At 41.2% G+C, this 26,126-nt stretch overlaps 1 protein-coding gene across 1 annotated transcript in view; it reads left to right on the forward strand.

Moving 5' to 3' along the window:
- LOC308368185 (uncharacterized protein) overlaps positions 1-19,914 on the forward strand; it is a gene marked incomplete at its 3' end in the record, with an annotated part of 84,676 nt that extends 64,762 nt beyond the window's left edge. Inside the window, exons 10-16 of the mRNA XM_080842292.1 lie at positions 12,548-13,146; positions 13,327-13,500; positions 14,354-14,518; positions 14,637-14,683; positions 14,931-15,444; positions 17,437-17,567; positions 19,778-19,914. Of these exons, the coding sequence (XP_080698418.1) occupies positions 12,548-13,146; positions 13,327-13,500; positions 14,354-14,518; positions 14,637-14,683; positions 14,931-15,444; positions 17,437-17,567; positions 19,778-19,914 (1,767 nt within the window). The remainder of the gene's footprint in view (positions 1-12,547; positions 13,147-13,326; positions 13,501-14,353; positions 14,519-14,636; positions 14,684-14,930; positions 15,445-17,436; positions 17,568-19,777) is intronic.
- Positions 19,915-26,126: the final 6,212 nt, after the last annotated feature.

Here is a 26,126-nt window from a genome sequence, read left to right on the forward strand (position 1 = left end):
CCTAAAATAAAATGATTAAATAAATCAGTGCTGCCAAATCAACAAACAAACATCAAAACTATAATACTAATGGCAGGGAAACTCAGCAAGGCCCTAGTACACTTAACACTCTAGGATAACACAACAAAAATAAATACACTAAAATTACTCCGACAGTGTGGGAAGTCAACCAGTGCAGTGCATCATTTAATTATAACAACAAGACAAGTTTAATAACGGTCAAAATTGCACAATGCACTTACACACCTCAAGCATACAATACACAGAACACACCAGACACGCCACAACTACACCATACAGCCTGCCTGGAGCACGTCAGACGTTTAGTCCGTAGGGTAGCTCCGTTTAATTAAACAGACGGTGACAGTCAAGCAGTGAAGCCAAGCAGTGTACGCAAAAGTAGCCCACAACAGAGCAGCGTCGCGTAGTGAGAACGCAGCACAGGATGGTAGCAGACAAACCCAGCACAGCAGAAGCCAACAAGCCTCTGTAACAAAAGGTTAGACTAAACTCACGCGGAGATTTTACGTACTGATGTACCGCCCGTTGCAGAAACATACCTGTAAAGATTTTTTTTGTTGTATCTTTCAGAACAAACGCTGCAATGTCGAGTGACACCAAACCTAGGCCTACTTCTCGGACGTCTTGTAAATTTTTCTCTTTCTAGTGGGATGTTCCCAGTTTCGACAGGCATTCAGGTGTAAGCTCCGTAAACGGTGAGTTTCTAGTATTTTGATTTTCGATTGCAGCTTCACACTAAAGTGTAGCTGTCAGCTGGCAGCATACCTGATAGAGCCACAAAGGGTACAGGCGTGCACAAGATCAACCTTATATTCTAATGAGAGTTTATCGTGCGTTCAGTAGCCTACCCATTTTCGGACGTCCCACTTCCAAGTTGAGGGCGTTCACGTAACGACAACCAACGACAGGCAACGGTTAGGTAACGGTAATAGGCTTGATATCCATAAGGTTGACATTGCATTCATTACAAAAAAGTACACCGCAAAGTATCATTTTAACACCAATCACATACGGGTTTTAGTTCAACCTAAATTATCAAGGAAGTAACTTATTTGTGTGCATATTTTTTTTTTTGTTATCCTTCACCACAAACGTTTGCATGTCAAGTGACGTCAAACCTACTTCTCGGAGCTCTCAAAAACTTTCATTTTGCTAGTGAGCTGTTTCGAGTCTGGAGTTCATGTGTATTCTCCCACTCGGCAGTCGTAAATTATCCACTTTCCAGTTGTTTATGAACGCACCATTATTGATATGCGTTGACGTGGGGCAGATGGTCAGGCGTTAGTGCGCAGATGCGCGATCTACAAATCATAATCCGGGAAAGTTTATAGCGGACTTGATATGCAAATGTGCACATAACTGTCTCCTCCGCGTCAGAAGTTGCTTTGCGCAAGCCGAGTTTTAGACTAAATCATTTGATCGCGAATCACTTGAACATACACAGTGTTTGTTGGCTTACTTACCTTCTTAGATCACTTTACTGTACCAAAGTGTAATTTAATTCGCAGCTCTCAAGACAAAGGTAGGCTATTCTTCCCCTTGCATTGTCTTCTGCAGGCAGACGCGATGTTATTGTAATTGGTTAGTAATACGTATGTTAACTGTATTTGATAGCTCAGCCAGATTGTAATGTTGTGTTGAGTGCTGTTGTGGTTTAGTTTGTTCTTTTCTTTTTGGCTATGAGGATAATTTGGCCTGTGTTGAGCACACACTTTGATGCGTGTAAGAGTTGTTGTTGCAAAGCTCCTAACCTCAATACTTCCTTATTGCTCGTAATATGGCAGCATACCGCATTCAGTCTGGACATGGATCTGGCTTGTAGGCATGCTACAGAATGAAACATGTTAAATACCGTAGCCTATTGTCTCGACTATTAACCGCACCGCATAGAAACTGCAACTACCAACTGTTCATTTATATAATACTGTTTGTTAAGTGACATTGCTAATCATGCTATACAGCATAGGTGAATAAGAAGCATTCGACTTAATACAAATCTAACTGTAAATTGAACGCAATACATGTTGCTACACGTAATACGTGTAATCTGAGTCAATTAAATTATTAGCACCCCCACCTCCAGGTTTAGGGAACCATATGTTAACAACATGATGCTATGTGTTCAAGATATTGTGCTCTTACCTACACACAATCCATTAGTAAAAGTATCTGCAAAATTACACAAAGTAGATACTATATCTAAGATTAACACAAGTTTAAATCTGTCCTAGTCTAATGGAAAAGGACCATAGAAAACCTGCAACCAAGCTAAAAAGAACCAACCAAAAAGCCATCCCCTTTAAAAAGGTCAAAATATCCTCACTGTTGATTCAAGCTTAGTTGTGGCTAAAGAATTTAATGCATTGTCAAAAGTTGTCTGTTGTCTTCAGGTCTGTTTAGAGGAGCAGGATTTTGCAACAGTGAGACAGCCCTAAGACCACTAACCTCAAAAGGTATGTTGAAATGCCGGCTTGTTTTATGAAATTGTAGAAAAAATTAGTTGTTTTAGATAGACAGAACTTTCTCTTTTCCGCGTCAGTAGTTGCTTTGCACAAGCCAAGTTCAGGCTCTTCTGGTTTGACTAAATCGTTTGATCGTGATTCACTTGAACATACACACTGTTGTCTTACTTACCTTCTTACATCACTTGTACTGTACCATGGTGTGATTTCATTTGCCGCTCTCAAGACAAAGGTAGGCTATTCTTCCCCTTGCATTGTCTTCTGCAGGCACACGCGATTTTATAGTAAAATTATGGTTAGTTATACGTATGTTAACTGTATTTGATAGCTCAGCAAGGTTGTAATGTTGTGTTGAGTGCTGTTGTGGTTTAGTTTGTTCTTTTCTTTTTGGTTATTAGGATAATTTGGCCTGTGTTGAGCTCACGCTTTGATGCGTGTAAGAGTTGTTGTTGCATATCTCCTAACCTCAATACTTCCTGGGGGGGATTTTTGACGGTATTTAGGCACCACATTTCGGCAGCATTTAGTCAGCAGGTGGAATACTCGTAATATGGCAGCATACCGCATTCAGTTATGGTTCTGGACATAGATCTGGCTTGTAGGCTGCCTACAGGCTACAGAATGAAACATGTTAAATACCATTGACTATTTTCCCGACTATTAACCGCACCGCATAGAAACTGCAACTACCAACTGTTAATATTATTGTTATATTGCTAATACTGCTTAGTGACATTGAGAATCATGCTATACAGCTTAGGTGTAAAAGAAGCGTTAGACTAAATACGAATGTAACTGAAAATTGAACGCAATACATGTAGCTACACGTAATATGTGTAATCTGAGTCAATTAAATTATTAGCACCCCCACCTCCAGGCTTAGGGAACCATATGTTAACAACATGATGATATGTGTTCAAGATACTGTGCTATTACCCACACACAATCCATTAGTAAAAGTATCTGCAAAATGACACAAATTAGATGCTATATCTAAGATTAACACAAGTTTAAATGTGTCCTAGTCTAATGGAAGGGGACCATAGGAAACCATAGAAAACCTGCAAACAAGCTGAAAAGAACCAACCAAAAAGCCATACCCTGTCAAAAGGTCAAAATCTCCTCACTGTTGATTCAAGCTTAGTTGTGGCTAAAGAATTAAAGGCATTGTCAAAAGTTGTCTGTTGTCTTCAGGTCTGTTTAAAGGAGCAGGAGTTTGCAACAGCAAGGCAGCCCTGAGACCACTAACCTCAAAAGGTATGTTGAGCTGCCAACGGTTGTTACCAGCCAGTAAAAAAAATGTCAACATCTAATTTTCATGTTTTGTCATTTCCCACAGTGTCTTAAACGACCCTGAACTCCGTCTCCTCAAACCCACTCACAGTTAATTCGAAATAATCACAAACCGTCAAGTTCTTTACTACATAACTTTCAGGTACAGGTAAGATTATGTCAAGGGTACCATGTGTTTACCCAGGCATACAATGGACTGTGTGTGTGTGTGTGTGTGTGTGTGTGTGTGTGTGTGTGGGGGGGGGGGGGGGGGGGGGGGTGCTCTGGGGGGAGCTCTGTGTGACCTATAAAGAAAAAAAATGTAGTTCTTAAAAAGTAGGCCCGTGATTGTATTTATTTATTACACTGAATACACATTTTTAATAGAACCATGATTTTACAATTATTTATTCAGAGTACATTTATTTTATTATGTATTTCTATTAATTCATTGTTTTTCTGGTCTGAACTAGGAGCAAGATCTCAGCCAGCACATCCTATGGCGACCTCAGAGGGTATGTGCAAATCTGTTTCGTATTGTTTCATTTAAACATTTTCATTGAGCTACACAGGCAGGCGGAGGGGGTGGGGTGTGGGCGGGGGTACAAATAAAAGCCCACACAGAAATTTTACTTTAAAATATAATTCAAACAATGTTATAGTTGTTAAAAGGCCTATGATTGTATTTATTTATTACACTTAATAGTCTTAATTTAGTCTTCAGTTTTTCTTAATAATCGAGTTCATTGAATTCCAAGACATTGTAAAGGTTGTAAATCAAAGTAAAGAGGAGATAATGAAAATGTCCTCTGACCCCATAGTTGTCACAGAACAGAACGCAGACCACGTAGGTTTCGGGAAACAGAGTTAATTGCAGATGGTTAACAGCACAGCAAACACAGGATGCAGAAACACAGCAGGGAGTGTTCGTCCCGGGTGGACTGCTCAGCCCAGGAGGGGCGCAGGCTCGAGTTTCTGCCTCAACTAAAGTGCGAGTTCACAACAACATGAAAACAAAACTAAGAGGCAACATCTAAGAAATAAACAAAAACACTAACAACACCGTATAGGCAAACAAAACTGCGAGTCTAACTCGGAAAGAGCAACGTTACATTTTAACTTGTGCGTATCAAATTAATCTAAGGCCTAATATATACTTAGTTTTAGACGCAAGGCGTAAGCACGTCATTTACCCAAGGAACTTGTTTTAGACAAGTTATGATTTACGGTTCCTTAAGGTTCCATTAGGTTCCCTACGGATTGTGCGTGTTGCAAAGCAAATCAACGCCAGAACTGTAGGTCTTATTTTGAGTGAAGTAAGCGTATTTATTGCAGCAGGACAAAGGAAAAAAACTTACCGGAACGTGCAGTGGGCGAAAGGCTTGATGTTATGAATACATGTGGTACACAAAATACAAAGGTTGGCAATTCAGTAGGCTACAAGTGGCGAAAAAGACAGATCACATGATGCAAAAGTTTGTTTATTGACACATCTTTTAATGATGGCTACAGCGCTTTAAAACGATGTGTTTATGAGTTACATTATTCAAAGGTGAAAGGTAAACGGCGAGAGAAATCGGCAAGTGTACTTTCTCATCATGAGGGTATGTTGTCAGTGCTTGTAATACAATGGTGATGGCAGCAAGTTAACTCCACCTTAATGTTATCTTTTGTATGAGCAGACCGGGCTCATTCTATCAAACTCGTGCTTGCCTCACATGTGCAATTGATCGATTCACGTCAATATGAATGGATGACATGACTTACAAGTGGTGGAAAATGAATATGAAAGTATTCGTTTGGTGAATTAGCGCGTTCTCTCCAAAACAATTGCGGGTGATGTCTCCTGTGAGAATGGGATAGTCTCTTCATAAATTTGCGGTCATTCGTGGTCCCTATTTAAAGAGGGTTTGTAAAGGAGTTCATGTCTTCGGACCTCTTCTGTTATGTTTGTTCATAATCCACAAGAAAAGGCTTGTGAGACGGTTTGCAGGCTATTCATGATTAAGACAAATTCTGGGTCTAAAAAAGACTAGTATGCTATGAAACCGGAAATGTGAGACTCATGGAAGGCTGTGGTTAGCAGGCCAATCACCGTCTTTGCGAGCTGCGTGGGACCCGAGTGTCTTTGTCTCATAGTCAGACATTTTGGGTGACACACTTAAGCACGTAAGGGGGGGTATTTTACTGCGCAAGGGACTCTTGTGTATCTTACGTGCTTACGTGTTGCGTCTAAAACCGACCATATATCGCCCTATGGGCAAAACCAATGTCAAACCAAGACGGACATATAAGTCCTTTTTAGGAGAGCAGGCAGTGGTAATCCTTCGGGGTGGCACCAAACAGTACCCAACACCAAGTGCACAGAGTGTGGGGTATATGAGAGGGTTGTGACAGGTGTGGGTGGTTACAAATTAGCTGAGTGCAAACGGGGTGCAGGTAATCGTTGATGCAGGTGTGAATGCTTCCTCCTCAAGTGACTGTGAACATGGTGCAGGTGATTGAGGATGCAGGTGTGACTGTGAATGTGGTGCAGGTGATTGGACTAGGGAGTGGGACAGGTGTATGCGTTCGTGTGATTGCCGGAGTGCAGCTGGTGAATGTGCAGTTTGGGAGAGTGAGTGAGCTGAAGGGGGCGTGGCCGGAGCAGAGCTCCACGGGGACCTGACAATAGTGATCTAAAGAATAATTTAAGTAATTTTGTCTGAAATATTGCTAATAGATAGCCTGACGATGTCATAGTCATAATTCTAGTCAGAATATGAGTCTGAGACCGAACCACTGGGCTGTGATTATGGGGCGGGTTTCAACGAACCAGGAAAGAAAATTCCTCTTTGCTGAATTGGATACCTAGAACCAATCAGAGCAACGTAGTATTATTACCATCTGATAGATTAAACTTTTACCTGATCCCGTAGGAAGGACGGCAAAAACATCTTTTCAATCGACAAATGCCTTGATCGCGTTTCTCTGTTCCTCTTTCAAAATGAATGCGCTGTCAATATCTGTTGAGATAAGCCTGCTCACGTTACTTAATTAGCACTCAAGGCTAGAAGCTACCATTTGTTTCAATGTTTTTTTTGTCTACGCTGTTAGCATAACCTTTCAGTAATGGTCTAGAGTACTTAAGTTAAGACCTACAATCCTCCGCAACATTGGTGTTGCGTATACACAACTAACCGAGTCAATGTAGACATAAAAAAGTTGTGTAGATAGCTTAAATCATATCAAATATGTCCCACTAAGCTCCCGAGACGGCGCCATCTTTGTTCGATTTATACCGGTATTATATCTATCATCAGGTCATCTGTCCATCACAACGTACTGTATAAATCCCGCCCTTACAATTTGATTGGTTTAGATTGCTTTCTCAACTTTTTCGAAACGTTTAAACCCTCCCAACTAGCTCGACTCCAGACTGAATCTCCCAGACCAAAAATGTTGTGGGCGGAGTTCAGGCTGGTATCCAGGCTAGCTAATAGGGGTACTGACCCTCAAGTGCATCTTGATTTTGAGTATATTGCACAGATAACAGATGTTTTGCATACAGAGAAAGGGCCAGGCCGAGTTATTTTGACCGACAAGTATTTATATGTATACAAAACAGTATTCTATAGTAATGTAACTTGTTGTGTAACACACTGTATTGCAGGTGAATTCAGATGGTTGATTGAACCAAGCAAACTCCCTAGCTTGTTTTACGTTTGCAAAGAAATAAAAAATATGGACATTCCCAGCAATGCCATTTTTCATGTGGTACATGAATGAAGTTAATACATTCAATATAATTAAAGTGCATTTTATTTATTTATATTTATTAGAGCTGTGAATAATAATGTGTTAACGCATCATGATTAATGCGTTCGTTTTTTAACTCATTTAACGCATGTGACGAATGAGCTTCCAATAAACCCACAATTGACCGTTCGCGAAACTCCTCCCTAGAACAGCCCTCGTCCAATCCTATCTAAGCAACCTCTTCTAAGAGAAGAGGGTCAGACAACCTTGAGGTCTGATGAGCATGGTGAAACGGTGTTCAAGGTACCCTGAGATTTTAGAGCGACACATCATTTTTTCCGCATTTCTAAAGCCCAAAACAAAGGAGGAAAGGAGCCGGCTGTGGATTTAACAGTGTGGGAGACCCCGCTCCCAACTCAATGTATCAAAGATCAACAAACACACATGTCTGCTCCAAAGTAAATGAAGCTTCTTGAGCTTGCCAGCTAGCGAACTATGCCATCTAGCTAACTATCTAGTTGAGAGAACACCCCCAAACAGGTATGGTTCATGTCAACTAGCATTATAACGACTACAAGTACATAACTAGTATCTCCAACAAATGTGTTAATGTTAAAATGAAATGTTAATGTTACTGTCAAAATGTTAATGTTACCGTCTGTAAGGTTGCACACTTAGCTAGCGATAGCAAACGCCATCAAGTTGCAAGGAGCTTAATATACTGTATCGATCTTCTGTATCAAACGTCCCAAAAGGCCATGATGAACTTTTTTTTATTTTATTCTTTGCAGCATTTTGTGAACGGGCAACCTGCTCCTGGGTATCCCAAGGTATTTGTGGTGTAGTGAAGCTTCAGAATAACGACAAGCAGGATGATATTAACACTCTTTACTGAGAACTGTCAGCAGCATGAAAGTACGTGACTAGTAGCGTTGAGGTTCACTCTTTTTCTGCTCTATGTACGTAAATAAGCTAGGATTGATTGCGTAACAGTGCCTCCTAGTGGTAATAATAATAATAATAATGTATTTTATTTGTATAGCACACTTTCATATACAAAGATGTCTCAAGGTGCTTAACAGGGTCACAATAGCAATTTAAAACAGTGCATACAAAATACAATACAGAAAAGAAATTTTAAAAAAGATAATATAATAATATTAATAAAAGGATGGGGTTTGAGGTGGGATTTTAAAGTAGTGATGGAGTCCAAAGACCTAATGTTCTCCGGGAGCTTGTTCCAGAGTCGTGGCCCCAGCGAGGAGAAGGCACGATCTCCCATTCTGGACATATTTGTCCGGGGAACTGCAAAAAGGTTTGCTTGTCCGGACCTAAGAGTCCTTGGTGTGAGTTGAGGGGTGAGGAGATCCTGGAGATAGGCCGGACCAGTGGTGTGTATGGCCTTGTGAACCAGAAGTAGGACTTTGAAGTTTATTCTCTGGTTGATTGGAAGCCAGTGGACGGAGTGGAGGACTGTGGTGATGTGTTCGGATCTCTTTGTCTTGGTGAAAACCCGGGCAGCACTGTTTTAAAAATACTGAAGCCTCTGGATGGTTTTTGCTGGAAGACCTGCCAGCAGAGAGTTGCAGTAGTCCAGACGGGAGGTGATGAATGCGTGCACCAGCTTTTCTGTAGCATGTTTGGGAAGAGAGGGTCTCAGCTTTGAGATGTTTCTCAGATGGTAGAATGAAGTTTGGCAGATGGATTTGATGTGTGCATCAAAGGACAATGAAGAGTCCAGCTTGACACCAAGGTTTGTGACGAGTGAGGAGAGAGGGGTGGGGTGGCCATTTATGGTGATTTGGGTGATACTGGCCTTTTTTATTTGGTGGGGCGTGCCAATAAGAATGGCTTCAGACTTGCCATCATTTAGCTGTAGTGAGTTGTTGCTCATCCAGTGCTGGATGTCATCCAGGCATTTGGTAGTCTGTGATAGTGCCTGTTGTTTGTCGGGTGACGTTCGGATGTAGATTTGTGTGTCATCTGCATAGGAGTGAAATGGGATGTTAAGACCTCGAAGTATGTTTCCCAGGGGTAGCATGTAAATTAAGAAAAGCAGGGGGCCCAGGACTGACCCCTGGGGGACACCGGAGGTTACGCACCTAATGCTGGAGGTGATATTGCCAAGGGCAACATATTCCTGCTGTCCTGTGAGATAGGAATAAAAGAAGTCCAGGGCAGTGCCTGTATTTCCCACCTCCTGGAGGCGCCGAAACAGGATATTATGGTCCACTGTATCAAAAGTGGCGCTTAGATCCAGCAGGACTAGTAGGCTGGGAGAGCCAGAGTCTGATGACATTAGGAGGTCATATACCACCCTCACCAGAGCAGTTTTGGTGCTATGGGAAGGTCTGAAACCAGACTGGAAGGATTCATAAAGCTGGTGGGAGTGGAGATGGTTATGCAGCTGGAGGGAGACGACCTTTTCCAGGACCTTTGTTAGGAAGGGGAGGTTTGAGATGCGATGGTAGTTTGAGAGGTCCTCAGGGTCAAGATTGTGCTTTTTAAGCACAGGTTTGACGGCTGCCAGTTTGAGGGAGGGGGCAACTTCACCAGTAGATAGGTACTTGTTTATTATGTGGGTTGCAGTGGGGACAATGGCTGTGAGGCAAGCTTTCAATAGAGATGTGGGGATGGGATCCAAAGAGCTGGTGGAGGAGTTCATTTTTAAAACAATGCTGGACAGCTCAGCTTGGGTGACCTCAGCAAAATGATCAAGGGCTGGGCCATCACGGAGGGCAAGATCCGAGGGAGGATCAGGTTGGTCGGGCGTGATGTTTCGTCTGATGTTATCGACCTTTGTTTTGAAAAAGTACATGAAGCGGTTGCAGTCATCAGAGGAGGGAGTATTGGTGGAGGAGCTGCAAGGTTTGAGCATCTGATTTATAGTGGAGAACAGGTGCCTTGGGTTATTATGGCCAGAGTCAATGAGAGTGGAGTAGTATGATGCCCTGGTAGCTCTAAGAGCAGAGGAATATATTTTCTGATGTTCTCTGAAGTACAGCTTGTGGACAGTTAAGCCAGTTCGCCTAAATCTGCGCTCAATTTTTCGACCCTCCGACTTAAGGGCTCTGAGATGGTCAGTGAACCAGGGGGCTGAGCACTGGAAGGACACAACAATAGTATGGTAGCACAATATAGAAACAGTATTACAGAACACAACAGTATGCATAAGGCACAACCTGAGAGCAATAACCGGTGATTTGATACAAAGCCATATACATGTATTAATGTCCAATATGGAAAAGCAAAGAGTATTGCTTTGCAGCATTTGCAGCACCATTATTTTTAGTTTTTTTATGAATAAAAAAAGAAAACATTTTAAACGTATTTATCCGTTTTTCGTCATACATTTTTTTCTCACAAAAACCTAGAACATATGTGATTAATCATGATTAATCCACCTGTGATTCATTTGATTAAAAATGTTAATCGTTTCACAGCCCTAATATTTATATGTATATAGTATTTTAAGGGATAAGCATTATTAGGCAGAGCGCACATAAACAGTGCCCACTATGCTTTGTATTTTTTTCTAATTTCATGTGTTCCACCCTTGCAGGAGAGAATCAACCTGGACCTGTCTTTTCCACCCCAAGGAATGTCAATGTTGAATTAAGAGCCGACAATGGGGCTCTTCTCAATGCACCACAACTTACAAACTGCAATATTATTGGGCCTGTTACATTCAATAATGAGATGGGCAACAGAAAAGAGGGTAGAGAAATGCTTTCATGTCTTATGCTCATGGTCATATTTTGAAGTTGTAACAAGAACCATGTGCTTTACATTATATAAAAAACTCATTTGTGTGTGTGTTTTTATTTATTTTTTATTCTGAAACAGATACGAATTTGGATTCTGCACGTGTATTTGAGAGGATTTCCAATGCTGTAAAAAAGAGACTGAAGAAACAAGTACTACATATCGTGGAGGGTAATGACACAAGACTTGAGAAGAAACCCTTAAACCAAATCTACACAAAAGTCTACATCACAGAGGGAGAGGCTAGTGTTGTTAATGAGCATGAAATATGCCAGATAGATTCAGCTGCCAAGGCTCATTCAAATGGTAAGGAAATTGAGTGCAACAATATCTTCAAACAAGATGTAACCATCAGGGCTGTGCTGACCAAAGGAACCGCTGGCATAGGGAAAACAGTTAGTGTGCATAAGTTTGTCCTTGACTGGGTGGAGGACAAAGCCAATCACAACATAAAGCTCATGTTGCTCTTACCCTTTCGGGAGATCAGTTTACTGAAAGGAGAATATAGTTTTCACACACTTCTCATCGAGCTCCACCCAGAACTTGCTGAGCTTAAGGATCCAAAGATCTACAACAGCAATAAAACTGTCTTCATCCTCGATGGCCTTGATGAAAGCAGATTTCAGTTGGACTTTTCCAAAAACCTAGTAGCAGACATGAACAAGCACACCACTGTGGACGTCCTGATTGCAAGCCTTATTAAAGGGAAGCTGATGGACTTCGCTCTCCTTTGGATAACCTCACGACCAGCAGCTGTCACCCGGGCCCTGTCTAATCACATCGACCAAGTTACTGAAGTCCGAGGTTTCAATGACCCACAGAAGGACGAATATTTCCGGAAGAGGATCAGCAAACCTGACCTTGCCACCAATATCATATCACACATCAAGTCATCTCGGGTCCTCTATATCATGTGCCATATCCCTCTGTTTTGCTGGATCGCGGCAACCGTTTTTCAGAACATGCTTAGTCGGGGTGACTACAAGGATATTCCCAATACCCTTACCAGTATGTATTGCCACTTTTTGCTCATTCAGGCTGACAGGACACACCAGAAGAGCGAGGATGCTAATGAAATGAGCTTGCATAAACTTCTTGAGTGTAATAGAGAAGTCATTATGAAAGTTGCTCAGCTGGCTTTTGAACAGCTGCTCAAGGCCAGACTTATTTTTTCTGAAGAGGACCTGAAGGAATGTGGAATTGACGCAAATGATTCCCTTGTCTCTGGAATGTGCACAAAGATCTTGAAGGTAGAACCTACCTGTTATGTGAACACCTTCCACGAGAAGATCTACTGCTTTGTGCATCTGAGCATTCAGGAGTTTCTTGCTGCTGTCTATGCATTTCACTGCTATAAAAGCAAGAACCTGATCCCCATCATGCCCTTTCTGTCTCAGAAGGGAAAAGCTGTGCCTGAGCATCTCGGACTGGAGGACTTGTTGAAAATTGCAGTGAACAAAGCACTGGAGAGTAAAAATGGACACTTAGACCTGTTTGTCCGCTTTCTTCATGGCATCTCACTGGAGACCAATCAAAGATGTTTAGGCGGTCTGCTGCCCAATGTAGAGTCAGATTCAGAGACTATGAGAAAAATAATTGGCAACCTGAAAAAAATGCAGCGGAAGAATATCTCAGCAGAACGTTTCATGAACCTCTTCCACTGCCTTAGTGAAATGAACGACTGCTCGGTCCGTGAGGAAGTCCAAGGATTTTTGAATTCAGAGAAAGGATCTGTCAAAGTGTTGTCACTAGCACACTGCTCTGCACTAGCCTACATGCTTCTGTTCTCTGATGAGGTGCAGGAGGAGTTTGACCTGAGGAAGTACAACACATCTGAAATGGGACGCAAGAGGCTGGTTCCAGCAGTGAAAAGCTGCAGTAAGGCTCTGTGAGTGGTTTCAGTAAATTCAAATGTTTCTTTCAAATCCCCCCCAAAAAACATTGAATTAGAAGTGGAAACACAGTAGGCTATGCAGGAAATGTATTTTTACTTGCTTTTCTAAAAACACATTTTCTAAACAACAAGCATATTCATATGAAATGTATTTTTTGTTATTTTATTTAACAGTCTTGGTGGCTGTAAACTCTCAGAGAGCTCCTGTGACATTGTGGCCTCAGCATTGCAGTCTGTAAACTCAGCACTGAGAGAATTGGACCTAAGTGACAATGAACTTCAGGATTCTGGGGTGAAGATTCTCTGTGCTGGTCTGAAGAGTACAAACTGCAGACTGGAGAAACTAAGGTACGTTTTGAGCAACATTTCCTTTAGTATAAAATATTGCAAACATACACATTTGAAATAAATGTAATTAATACACAACTGGTACCTCTCCAATTTTGAGAAGGCTATACATCGATGTTGAGAGGGCTCTACACCGATATTGAGTAGACTACAGTCCGATATTGAGTAGGCTACACACTAACAGGGTTTTTCCTGCATAGAGAAAACCCTGACTAATATTAAGTAGACTACAACATAAACAAAATTAAGACATGACCACACCCGGAAGCCAGTTGCTTCATATTTTCTGCCTTTTGCCCCTTCTTTTTGGACACTGATTCTCCTGAGCTAAGTCGGAGTGGGTATAAGAGTGTCAGCTCGGCTTGTGTTCAAAGCACATAGAGTTGCATAACAAATTTACCAATGTCCTTACTCATTTTTAATGCTAGTGACAAGCAATATCCGAATGCTAGGCTAGAGAACGTTTAGATTGTAGCACACAAACTCCATGCCATACAAGTTTCTATCATATTAACAGTAAGAGCTCATGTTGTCTTGGTATCATTGAGAATGAGGGCTACCCTCAATTAATTCCTGAGAATTGTATACAAGTTAAAAGCCTTTGTCTATTTTTACATAACATTACTTTTGACCACACCATACCACTCACACTGATGGACAGTAATTTGTAAAAAAGTAATCTCTACCACACGTTGTTACTTGTACGTTTCCCGATCACTGCCGGTTATCTGTATGTAGCTTTGGATTAAAGCATCTGCTAAATACCAGTCCTCTCCACTCCTTTCCTCTAATACACACACACTCATGCTCTCTGTGTCTTTCTTCCTCTCTCTCTTCTCCTCTATCTGCCTAGATTATCTTGCTGTGGTGTCACAAGAACTGGCTGTGAGGCACTGGCCTCTGCTCTTCTCTCCAACCCTTCTTACCTGAGAGAGCTCGACCTGAGTCGCAACTACCCAGGGGTTGAGGGAAAGGCCACACTCTCTAAAATACAGAAGAAACTACGGTGTAAAATAAGGCAAGCCAATCTGTTCGGGCTAGGAGGCTCTTTGTCTGGTAACCAGAGTTATTTGAGTGCAAAACTCCTGAAGGAAAAACATTACATTTAACCTGTGTTTTCTGTTTTTCTCTTATAGTTTTGATGACGAGGCAGAGTACTGGTTGAAGTCTGGATTACGGAAATGTGAGTGACATTACAATTCATGTTTCTTTTCTTGACACAGTGAATAATAAACATTTGGTGGTCTTCTGGCAACATTCATTATTATGACATGGCATGTATCATTATTCCATATAATCACCGGGCAGCCATTCACAATTGACATATTTTCTGTTAAATTTCTGTGAACTTTATCAATATATATACTTGACCTCAGGTAAACCCGAATAAACAACTGACAATAACTTTCAACTGAAAATTACTTTTTCAGATGCCTGCGAAATAACTATAAACCCAAACACAGTTCACAGAAAGCTATCGTCGAGGAACCATAACGTCATCGCGCATAAGTCAGACCAGAAATGCCCTGATTGCCCAGAGCGATTCAAGCACTGTCAGCAGTTCCTCTGCAGTGAGGGACTGACTGGAAAGGCTTACTGGGAAATTGACTGGAATGGACGGGCCTCGATTGGTGTTGCATACAACAGCATAAGCAGGGATGGACTGGACGAAAGCAGGCTTGGATGCAACAACAAGTCCTGGAGTCTTGAACGCTATGTCTCTGAGTACCTTGCCAAACACAAGAACGAGGCTGAACACATTCCGGCTCCTCGCTCCCACTCTGGGCGATTAGGAGTGTTCTTGGACTGGCAAGGCGGAACCCTGTCCTTCTACAGTGTCTCCTCTGAAACCCTTTCCCACCTGCACACATTCCATGGGAGATTTGACGAACCCCTCTACCCAGGGTTTGAGGTTTCGAAGAGTGTTACCATCAGAGGTGTAAAGTAACGATTCATTTTCTCACGTTACTGTATGAGTAGTTTTAATGTGTACTTTTTTATTTTGTCAGTACTTTTTGAAATCTGTTATTTTACTTAAGTAGATTTTGACTGAAGTATTGTACTTTGCTACATTGGAAATCAAATCCGTTACTGAGTAAAAAAAAAAAAAACACTGCAATAATTTCGCATTATCACATTTGTGTCAGACTCCGAACTGTCCATTGGTAGAGATGTGCCTCCAGAATTTTTTTTGCAATATACTGTACCTTAAGTACATGTATTTGTATGGCACGGGACGTAAAACCAGTTGACGCTGGATAAAGTGACTAAAGGTTAATACAATGACAAGAACAGGATTATCAGTGAATAACATTACTTTCTGACGAGCCAAGGTACTTGTTGTCAACTTGCTATAGTTAGCTTCAGTTCTATGGCTCCATAAACAGGGAAAACAGCCATTTGCCTTGTGAGGTGTCTTGATTTGTTTTCCAAAATTAGGGTAACATTTGCTGTTTTTTCCTGAATGAACAAATGTCTTGAACTGACATATTCTTCGAGGTGTCTACAAATTGTGCGTGACGTGATGCTATATATTACTTCAAAAATAAAGGCCTTCTACTCAATGAGTTGCGCAAACACTATGGAGATTCATTGTCAGGCACAGACACAGACACAGAGACACACACACAAACTGCATGTTGACTGGTCTGGTAGTCGTTTCCAGCTGGCATATAATTGCTTCCTACAGTCCCTCTGAAGCTCCAGGTAATGACAAGCCTGTGTCTCAGTAGAGTCCTCAAAGAGCTCTTAGTCACAGGGAGTACACACACACACACAGACACGCGAATACAGACACACACACACATACCCACACACACAGACCCACACGCATAAACTACTACAATGCCCCCTCACATGGGCATACACACAGGCATGTGCGCACACACACACACACACACATAAACAAAGATGATTGTATGTGTGTGTGTGTGTGTGTTTAATGCTGGGTTATCAGGCTAATGGGAGCCATACTGTGTGTCCTCGGTGCTGTGGCATGATGTTTACATTTCAGAGAGCCGGCCTGTAATCTGCACGTATGTAGCTACTAAAGCCTAACAGGAGCGCCCAGGCCACACACACGCACACGCAAAACACACACGCATACTCATACACATGCACATGCAAAGGCACACATACACACAAATAAACATATTTCATGTTATTGTATGTGTGAATACTGTATAGAACATATCTCTGCACAGACACACACACACAGAAGCACAAATCAGGTAACAAATCTCCTCCACCACCTCTGCTGCTCCTCAGGACAGAAGTCTTGCCAGATATATCTGTTCCTCTCTCTCCTTACTCATTTGAGAGTGACAAAGTGTAAAGTTACTGGTTCATTTTGGAGCTGAATTGTTTATGGAATTATTTATTGGAAATGTTGTTTGGACTTTTTGTTTCTTTGCTTTTCTCCTTGCTGGCGTGTTTGCCTGTTTAAACCAGCCATTAAACATTTTTCATTTTCTAAGAAACATCTGAGACACTGCCTCAACTTCTTTTCACATCGCTGCGAGGCCAGCCCGGCTACATATACACATGAAAGTTGTGTATGAGTTTGTTTGTCTCTATCTATGTGTTACATTTGTGGTTGCAATGTAGTGTATATCGGTATTACTAGGAACATTTGTGCCTTATCTCACGAGACCCCCAGGGTGCAATGCTCTCTGTCAGAACAGACATCTTGTTTCAATAACCCCCTTCACTTGTGAAAATAAAGGGAGTGAGTTTGTAGCTGCTCTTAGAAGTCATCAAAACAGGTGACATTTGCAACTTAACATCTAGATGGCAAAGTAACTTAGATATGCTTAAAACAATAACGCAAATATTCATGTGTGTGTGTGTGTGTGTGTGTGTGTGTGTGTGTGTGTGTGTGTGTGTGTGTGTGTTCCCAGTGTAATGGAAAGGGCCGTGAATCTCATCCTCCAACAGTCTGCTGGGAACCAGCTGGACCCAGCAGACTGTTGCCTCCTCCTCCACCTCCCCCTCCACAGACCTGAGGGACTCCAGAGGTCTCTCCCATCCTCCGTCTGAGACCCGCTTCAGCTCGCAGCTCAAGTTGTGTCAGTGCATGTTTCTGTTACGCCGTAGACTTAAAGGCGTAGTCCATGATTGTAATCTTATCATGGTACCAAAGGAAAGGTCCACACCATGACATCACTGTCACCTGGGGTCAGGAAGTACACTGAGGTGTGAGCAGCCACACACTGTAGTTTGGGAATGGGGGAAGGCCACGTACTGTAGTTTGGGCATGGGGGAAGGCCACGTACTGTAGTTTGGGAATGGGGGAAGGCCACGTACTGTAGTTTGGGAATGGGGGAAGGCCACGTACTGTAGTTTGGGAATGGGGGAAGGCCACGTACTGTAGTTTGGGAATGGGGGAAGGCCACGTACTGTAGTTTGGGAATGGGGGAAGGCCACGTACTGTAGTTTGGGAATGGGGGAAGGCCACGTACTGTAGTTTGGGAATGGGGGAAGGCCACGTACTGTAGTTTGGGAATGGGGGAAGGCCACGTACTTTAGTTTGGGCATGGGGGAAGGCCACTGAGAACCAACTTATGAAATGGGTCAGACACTCTGAACTATCATACAGAACAACAGAGCTCACACAAGAACTAACTGCTTTATGGCACGGGTTCTCTAACCTTTTCAACTCCAAGGCCCAACTTTTCATATTTGTAACAGGTCGTGGCCCAACAGACAGCACGCTTATTTGAGCTAATCTATATTCCATTAGGCTTACTGAATCTATACTCCATTTATTCTAATTAATACGAATTAGAATTGTGGACTGTACCCTTAACACATTTTTTGTCTGGTTAGTCTATCAAAATTAACTGAATTGCCTCCGTTCTGATTGCCATATCATGTTAAAGAAAAAAAGGACAACCTTACCCCAATGCTGGCTGGTGTTAGGGAGTTATATTATGTGTGTCTGTGTATTTGTGTCTGTGTGCCTGTGTATCTATGTGTCTGTGTGCTTGTGTGCTTGTGTGCCGTTGTGTCTGTGTGCCTGTCTGCATGCTAACCACAAGATCAGTAGCCATTAAATCAAAAAACGCCCCGCTGCTGGTGTCATAAAAACAGGAAGCAGGTTGAGTTAAGTTTCATTTCTGAGGAAGTCATGTGACTAGTGTTGAAACACACACCCAAGAGACTTATGGCACCATTTCTTCCAGCAGGTGCACTCGGAGTCACACAGAAGATTCAGTCTGCTGTCAAGCGCACAGGGACGTGAGGAACTACCATTTTTAAAGACCTTATCTGACACTGTAAAGGAGGGAATAACTCATTTGACACTATTAAGAGATGGAGTAGCTGGTGCCTTACGATTATGAAACAAAAGGCTGCCAAGACCGTTGTATAGAAAGCTTTTTTTGTGTCATGCAGTGGTCCGACTGCCTACACAGCTAGTTGAAAAGGCAAGTGTGTCACATGATCATACGGATTCATTTGACGATAACACTGTTCTTACCTGCCTGTTTAAAGGCTCCCTAAAACACCAGGCAAACATGTGGGTTGCTCTCCTGAAGAAACAAGCACACCACAGTGTCATTTAAGGTGAACACTCACTCTCACAGGATCATTCCAGACTAAAGCGTCTGTTTAGCTCAAGTCATTACAGTTGCAGGCTTGGTTTGTGGGGGTAACGTTCATTTTGACGATCCAGCCACCTGTAGCTGCCTGTACAGTGGAATCTCTTGCATACTATTTCTTTACCATCACAATCTGAAAAGTGCAAAGCATGTTATGTGGCAAAAGGATACAGTCAGACGAGAGGGGTAGATTATGAGGAGACATTTTCCCCTACAGCGAACTTGACAAGTATCAGAGTAGTCATACAAAAAGCAGCGCAAGAAAACTTGATTCTGCACCAAATTGATGTAAAAACTGCCTACCTGAACGCACCAATAGACCATGAAATTTACATGGAACAGCCAGAGGGCTATAAGGTGAAATCTGGCTCAAATGAAAAATTGGTCTGTAAACTGGAAAAATCATTGTATGGGCTAAAGCAATCTGGCAGAAAATGGAACAAGATGCTATTCAAAGCGATTTACAAGGAGATGTAAAACTACAATAGGCAATAGGGCTGGTAAATTAATATTCGAATTTCTGATATTCCTCGAATATGGGAAAAATATGTATATTCGAACGTGAAAATGAATATTCGAATAATTTACAAAATTTATATTTTATTGCTCAGGGCAGCGCGCGCATTGATTCTCCTCCGTTGTGTCCCATGGTGCGTCCCTTACTGGCCTGTGTGTAGCTGCAGTCACGTGTCACAACAAGGAAGCGTGGACTGCGCTCCACCACAATGCAATGGGTGATCTATTTTCCCAAGTCTACCCGCAGCAGACCCGCAGCAGACAAGAGCTGCTGAATACGATCTGCATGGGGAGCTAGTTATCTACTAGCTGACTAGCTAGCTAGTCATCTACGAAAGAGAGCCACAGCTGCCTCCCGACGCAGACCCTCTCCTGTGGTGGAAAACTACAGGCAGTGCGAGGTACCCGCACATCGCACAGGTGGCGAAAAAATACCTCAAAATACCCGGCACATCTGTACGATCAGAGCGCGTCTTTTCCTCAGCCGGCAACATTGTCAATAAAAAACGCTCAGCACTCGCCGCTGAACAAGTAGACCGTCTGGTATTTTTGGCGAACAATCTGTAGGCCTAGTCCACCAGTCGTGTTTTGAGTTAATTTGAGGCCTGCTTGTTTCTTTCAGTTGTGGTTGATTTTATTTAACTTGTGAAAAATGACATTGGCTAAAATATTATTTCATTTAGTAGGCAACTATGTCGGCATAGCCTATTACACGCCAGCCTAATAACTGTGAAAGGTGTTCTGTTTTTGCAATAGTTTGTTTTGCAATTTGCATAAATGAACAGTATGTCAAATACTTTCATTGACTCTTTACAATTGGCTGCTGGCCTACTTAATGTTCGTTTATGTTCTACAGGCTAATATTCATTTCTGTAACTGTGAGCTGTGGGCCAATTCAACCTCCTGTTAAGTGGTTCAACTCTAAAAGCTGGCTAAGTAAGAGTGTACAGTTTTGCACTAATTGCACTGAAGTTGCACTAAATGTAACATGTTGAACATGACGCTTGGATTTTGTCTGAAGACAGAAAATAAATCAGCGTTTGACTACCACTGGTCGTTTTTCTTGACATTTAGCGGTGTGCACGCCCTCTGTTGGATATAATGGGGTACTGTTACAATAACAAGTCCTATTCTCCGCGGGGAAAAAAAAAATAACAATTAATAATAATATTCGATATTCGGACCATTTTTTAAGACCAATATTCAAATTCAATTTCTGGGGAATGTTACCAGCCCTAATAGGCAAGGAGGAGGTGAGGGGGGTCGAACCAGCGCTCTGTCGCATGCAAACCACGAGCTCTAACCGTGGCAACAAAGTCACATATTAGACCAAGGAAAAGATATCACGACTTAGACAGCCTATAGACAGTTTCTTATATTGCTGCCGCAGTCAGTGTTGTGTTGAATTTTGACATGATTATGGTCTTGAATTCTTCATAGCGCGTTCATGGTCATATCCTGCCTTAGTGGAGAAAAAAATTGTCTTTTTCTTTGAGTTTAGACTATGGTACCATTAAAAAAAAATCATGGTTTTGGTGATCGACCTATCCTGCCTTTTGAAGCAGGACGTGCACGCGCAATTTTTAGCCTGGGATAATATAACTTGACGTATAAATAATTTACACACGTCGCCAGACCGGCAAATAATCTGTTCCCAATCTGTTCCCATGCATTTGCATAGCTTAACCTAGCACTCCCTAAAGGGTAGATGCTGTCTTGGGCGACAGAGACAGGTTACCTCTTAGCCAGTGAACCATAGATATAAAGAGACCTATAGCAGTGAACCATAGATATAAAGAGACCTTTATATGCAGTGAAGCATAGATTTAAAGAGACCTTTATATGCAGATACCTTTATATGCAGTGAAGCAGAGATTTAAAGAGACCTTTATATGCAGATACCTTTATATGCAGTGAAGCATAGATATAAAGAGACCTTTATATGCAGTGAACCATAAATATAGAAAAGATTATATATATATATTTCAATATATATAAATATATATTTGAGAGAGAGACCATTATATGCAGTACATTCTTCGGCATATGAAGCTACGCCAAATTCAATTAAAGAAAATCATCCATGAACTGAAGTTTTGCAATCATGTTGACTAAATCTATCTTTGTATATATATTTATTTAACTAAATTTAGTTAGCCACAATCTGCATGTTGCACTTTAAACCAGCCTAGTGCCTATGAAATACTGCTCCTTCCCCAAGGTCTTTTTAAATGAGCTCTCCTCTTGGTTATATAACTAAAATAAATAAATTCAACCCTTTTGCGCATAGCTGCATTGTTCTTGATTCAGTGTCCATGGTAAAAATGGTCCAAATAGAAAATAACTTGTAAGGGGCAGGGTGTGGGCTTACTCAGCACCCAAACCTCTGCTTGCAAGAAGGCTAACATTACGTTCAGTGGTAAAGTCCATGGCTATGTATAACTAGTCAGGTAATACAGGCAAGTCAACCGAATGACTGACAGAGATGTGAGTTTCCAGGTTAAAAGACAAAAGGGACAACAGTTACACATGGACAGGTACTAATAGGAGGGCTTTGATGTGCAGACCTTCCAAGAGTTAAGCATCCATGGCCTACTGAGCCTAACCTTACAAAAAGAGAAAAGAAACAAAACACACAAGCACAATAAATGATATGATTCACCCCAAAATAAAATGATAAATAAATAAATCAGTGCTGCCAAATCAAAATCACCAAACACAATCCGTGGGTGTAAAACCTAACATCAAAACTATAGTACTAATGGCAGGAAAACTCAGCAAGGCCCTAGTACACTTACCACTCTGGGATAACACAACAAAATACACTAAAATTACTCCGACAGTGTGGGAAGTTAACCAGTACAGTGCATCATATAATTATAGCAACAAGACAAGTTTAATAACGGTCAAAATTGCACACGTACTTACACAAAATACATACAATAGCATACAATACACAGAACACTCCAAACACGCCACAACTACACCATACAGCCTGCCCATCAGACGGTTAGTTCGTAGGGTAGCTCCATTTAATTAAACAGACGGTGACAGTCAAGTAGTGACACCTGTCGGTAAACGATAGGTTGACTCAAAAACGATGAACTGGTGACTAATCTTAACCAATCAATATTCTAGATTCTAGAATGACATCTGTCAACCTATCGCTTACCCACAGCAGCCTCACACTAAAGTGTAGTTGTCAGCTGCCAGCATACCTGATACCGCCACAAAATATACAGGCGTGCACAAGATCAACCTTATATGCTAACGAGTGTTTATCGTGCGTTCAGAACCCATTTCGGACGTCCCACTTCCAAGTTGAAGGCGTTCACGTAACGACAACCAACAGGCAACGGTTCGGTAACGGTAATAGGCTTGCATTCATTACACAAAAGTACACTGCAAAGTATAATTTTAACATCAAGCACATGCGGTTTTGAGTTCAACCTAAATTACCAAGGAAGTAACTTATTTGTGTGTAGATATACATATATATTTTTTCACCACAAACGTTTGCATGTCAAGCGACGTGAAACCTACTTCTCGGAGCTCTCAAAAACTTTCATTTTGTGAATGAGATGTTTCGAGTCTGGAGTTCAGGTGTATTATCCCACTCGGCAGTCGTAACTTACCCACTTCCCAGTTGTTTATGAACGCATCATTATTGATATGCGCTGACGTGAGGCGGCTAGTCAGGCGTTAGTGCGCAGATGCGCGATCTACAAATCATAATCCGGGAAAATTTAGCGGATTTGATGCAGATGTGTAGCACTGAGCTGTCTCTTTTCCGCGTCAGAAGTTGCTTCGCGCAAGCCATATTTTAGGCTCTTCTGGTTTGACTTAATAATTTGATCAGGATTCACTTGAACATACACACTGTTTGTTGGCTTACTTACCTTCTTACATCACTTGTAGCCTACTGTACCATAGTGTGATTTAATTTGCAGCTCTCAAGACAAAGGTAGGCTATTCTTCCCCTTGCATTGTCTTCTGCAGGCAGACTCGATTTTATAGTAATGTTATGGTCAGACGTATGTTAACTGTATTTGATGTAATGTTGTGTTGAGTGCTGTTGTGGCTTAGTTTGTTCTTTTCTTTTTGGCTATGAGGATAATTTGGCCTGTGTTGAACTCACGCTTTGATGCGTGTACGAGTTGTTGTTGCATAGCTCCTAACCTCAATACTTCCTGGGGGCGGCATTTAGTCAGCATGTGGATTCCTCGTAATATGGCAGCATACCGCCCTCAGTTATGGGTCTGGACATGGATATGGCTTGTAGGCTGACTACAGGCTACAGGATAAAACACGTTAAATACCGTAGACTATTTTCCCGACTATTAACCGCACCAAATAGAAACTGCATCTACCAACTGTTGATATTGTTGTTATATTGCTAATACTGCTTAATGACATTGAGAATCATGTTATAGGGCCTACAGCATAGGTGAAAAAGAAGCATTAGACTAAACACGAATGTAACTGTAACTTGAACGCAATACATGTAGCTACACGTCATACGTGTAATCTGTAATCTCTGGGGGTGCTCTAGGGAGGGCTCTGTGTTACCTATAAAGAACATTGTTTTAGTTCTTAAAAAGAAGGCCCGTGATTGTATTTATTTATTACACCAAATACACATTTTTAATGTAAACATTGTGAGGGTATGTACAACTCTGTTTGGTATTGTTTCATTTAAACATTGTCATTGAGCTACCAGCTTCACAGGCAGGGGGATTGGGTGGGGTGGGGGGGTACATATGAAAGCCTACACAGAAGTTTTACTTTAAATATAATTCAAACAATGTTATAGTTGTTAAAAGGCCAATGAGTGTATTTATTTATTACACATAATAGCTTTAATTTTGTCTTTAGATTTTCTTTGTTATCTAGACAATTTAATTCCAATACATTGTAAAGGTTGTAAATCAAAGTAAAGAGCAGTGAAAGAGCTCCTGAAAAAATTCTCAGGGGGGGCAATTTTTTGATAATGATTACAGTTTTTTACAATTGCTAAAACACTAAAAGCCACTGGCTGAACAAAGTTCTAAGTTGCCTGAACTCATGAAGCTAATTGTGCAGTCTGTTGTCAATACCTTAAACTATTTCTCATGGTAAAACACAATTTTTCGGGTCTCACTTAGACTTTTCAGCACAACTCTAAACACATTCTCAGTCTTAAAACACATTCTGCACTCTAATTCACATGTCATCCATACTGGTAAACACAAGTGGCAACAATCAAATACAAATAGAGAACAAATGTCATTGATTGAACACAACCACTCAAAATTGATTTAACGTGTATCAAATGATGTGTCACAACCAATATGAGCCAGTTTAGGGAGCAAACAGGTTGTTGAAGGTGGGAAGGAGAAAGTCTGAGAATGAATAGAAGAAACAATGTGAGGGGAGGAGGACAAGTTACAGTTTTTTTTACAATTGCTAAAACACTAAAACCCACTGGCTGAACAAAGTTCTAAGTTGCCTGAACTCATGAAGCTAATTGTGCAGTCTGTTGTCAATACCTTAAACTATTTCTCATGGTAAAACACAATTTTTCGGGTCTCACTTAGACTTTTCAGCAAAACTCTTAACACATTCTCAGTCTTAAAACACATTCTGCACTCTAATTCACATGTCATCCATACTGGTAAACACAAGTGGCAACAATCAAATACAAATAGAGAACAAATGTCATTGATTGAACACAACCACTCAAAATTGATTTAACTTGTATCAAATGATGTGACACAACCAATATGAGCCAGTTTAGGGAGCAAACAGGTTGTTGAAGGTGGGAAGGAGAAAGTCTGAGAATGAATAGAAGAAACAATGTGAGGGGAGGAGGACAAGTAAACACCACGTTGACTCCTTTGATTTGTGTCCCTTTTACTGTGGTAGTGTATATTGTAGTAGGCCTACAGTGCATTGTAGGCTGTATAAGGACAATACGTAAACATGTTGTATGGCCCTGAACATTGTGCTTTCTATTTGGTACAGTAACAGTACTGATTGCTCAATAGATTTTGACTGGTTGCAGGTTCATATCAACAAAGAACAAGAGTGAGTTGTATGTAGTGAGATGCAGGGTACAGTACTATAGGGGTACAAGAAGGAGAAAGAACCAACACAAATTAGAGCAAAGCAAAGAAGTAATTTCTGATACATTTGTATAGCTACTATGAGAGAACATGTTTTCATTCATCAAAAGTCAATGATAGATAAATATGAAATTTGTTTTGAGGTAAAAAAAAATGTACTTCTCCCTGAGAACTATATGTTTTGAACAGTGTGTTTTCTATTTTTTGGTGTATTGTTTACTGACTGATTGAAAGTGTATATCATTTTGAACACTTTGTTTATGATTTGACAGCAGTGTTTGATTTTGAGCACAGGTAAAACTGTTTTGAGGCGAAAGTTTCTTTTTGCAAGAGGATTCAGAGGTTTTGTAAATAGTGCTTGAAGATGAGGTTTTGTGTTTAGAGTTTAGAGAAAATGAGTGACTGT

The sequence above is a fragment of the Sprattus sprattus genome, assembly GCF_963457725.1.
Source record: "Sprattus sprattus genome assembly, chromosome: 1".
Taxonomy (NCBI): domain Eukaryota; kingdom Metazoa; phylum Chordata; class Actinopteri; order Clupeiformes; family Clupeidae; genus Sprattus; species Sprattus sprattus.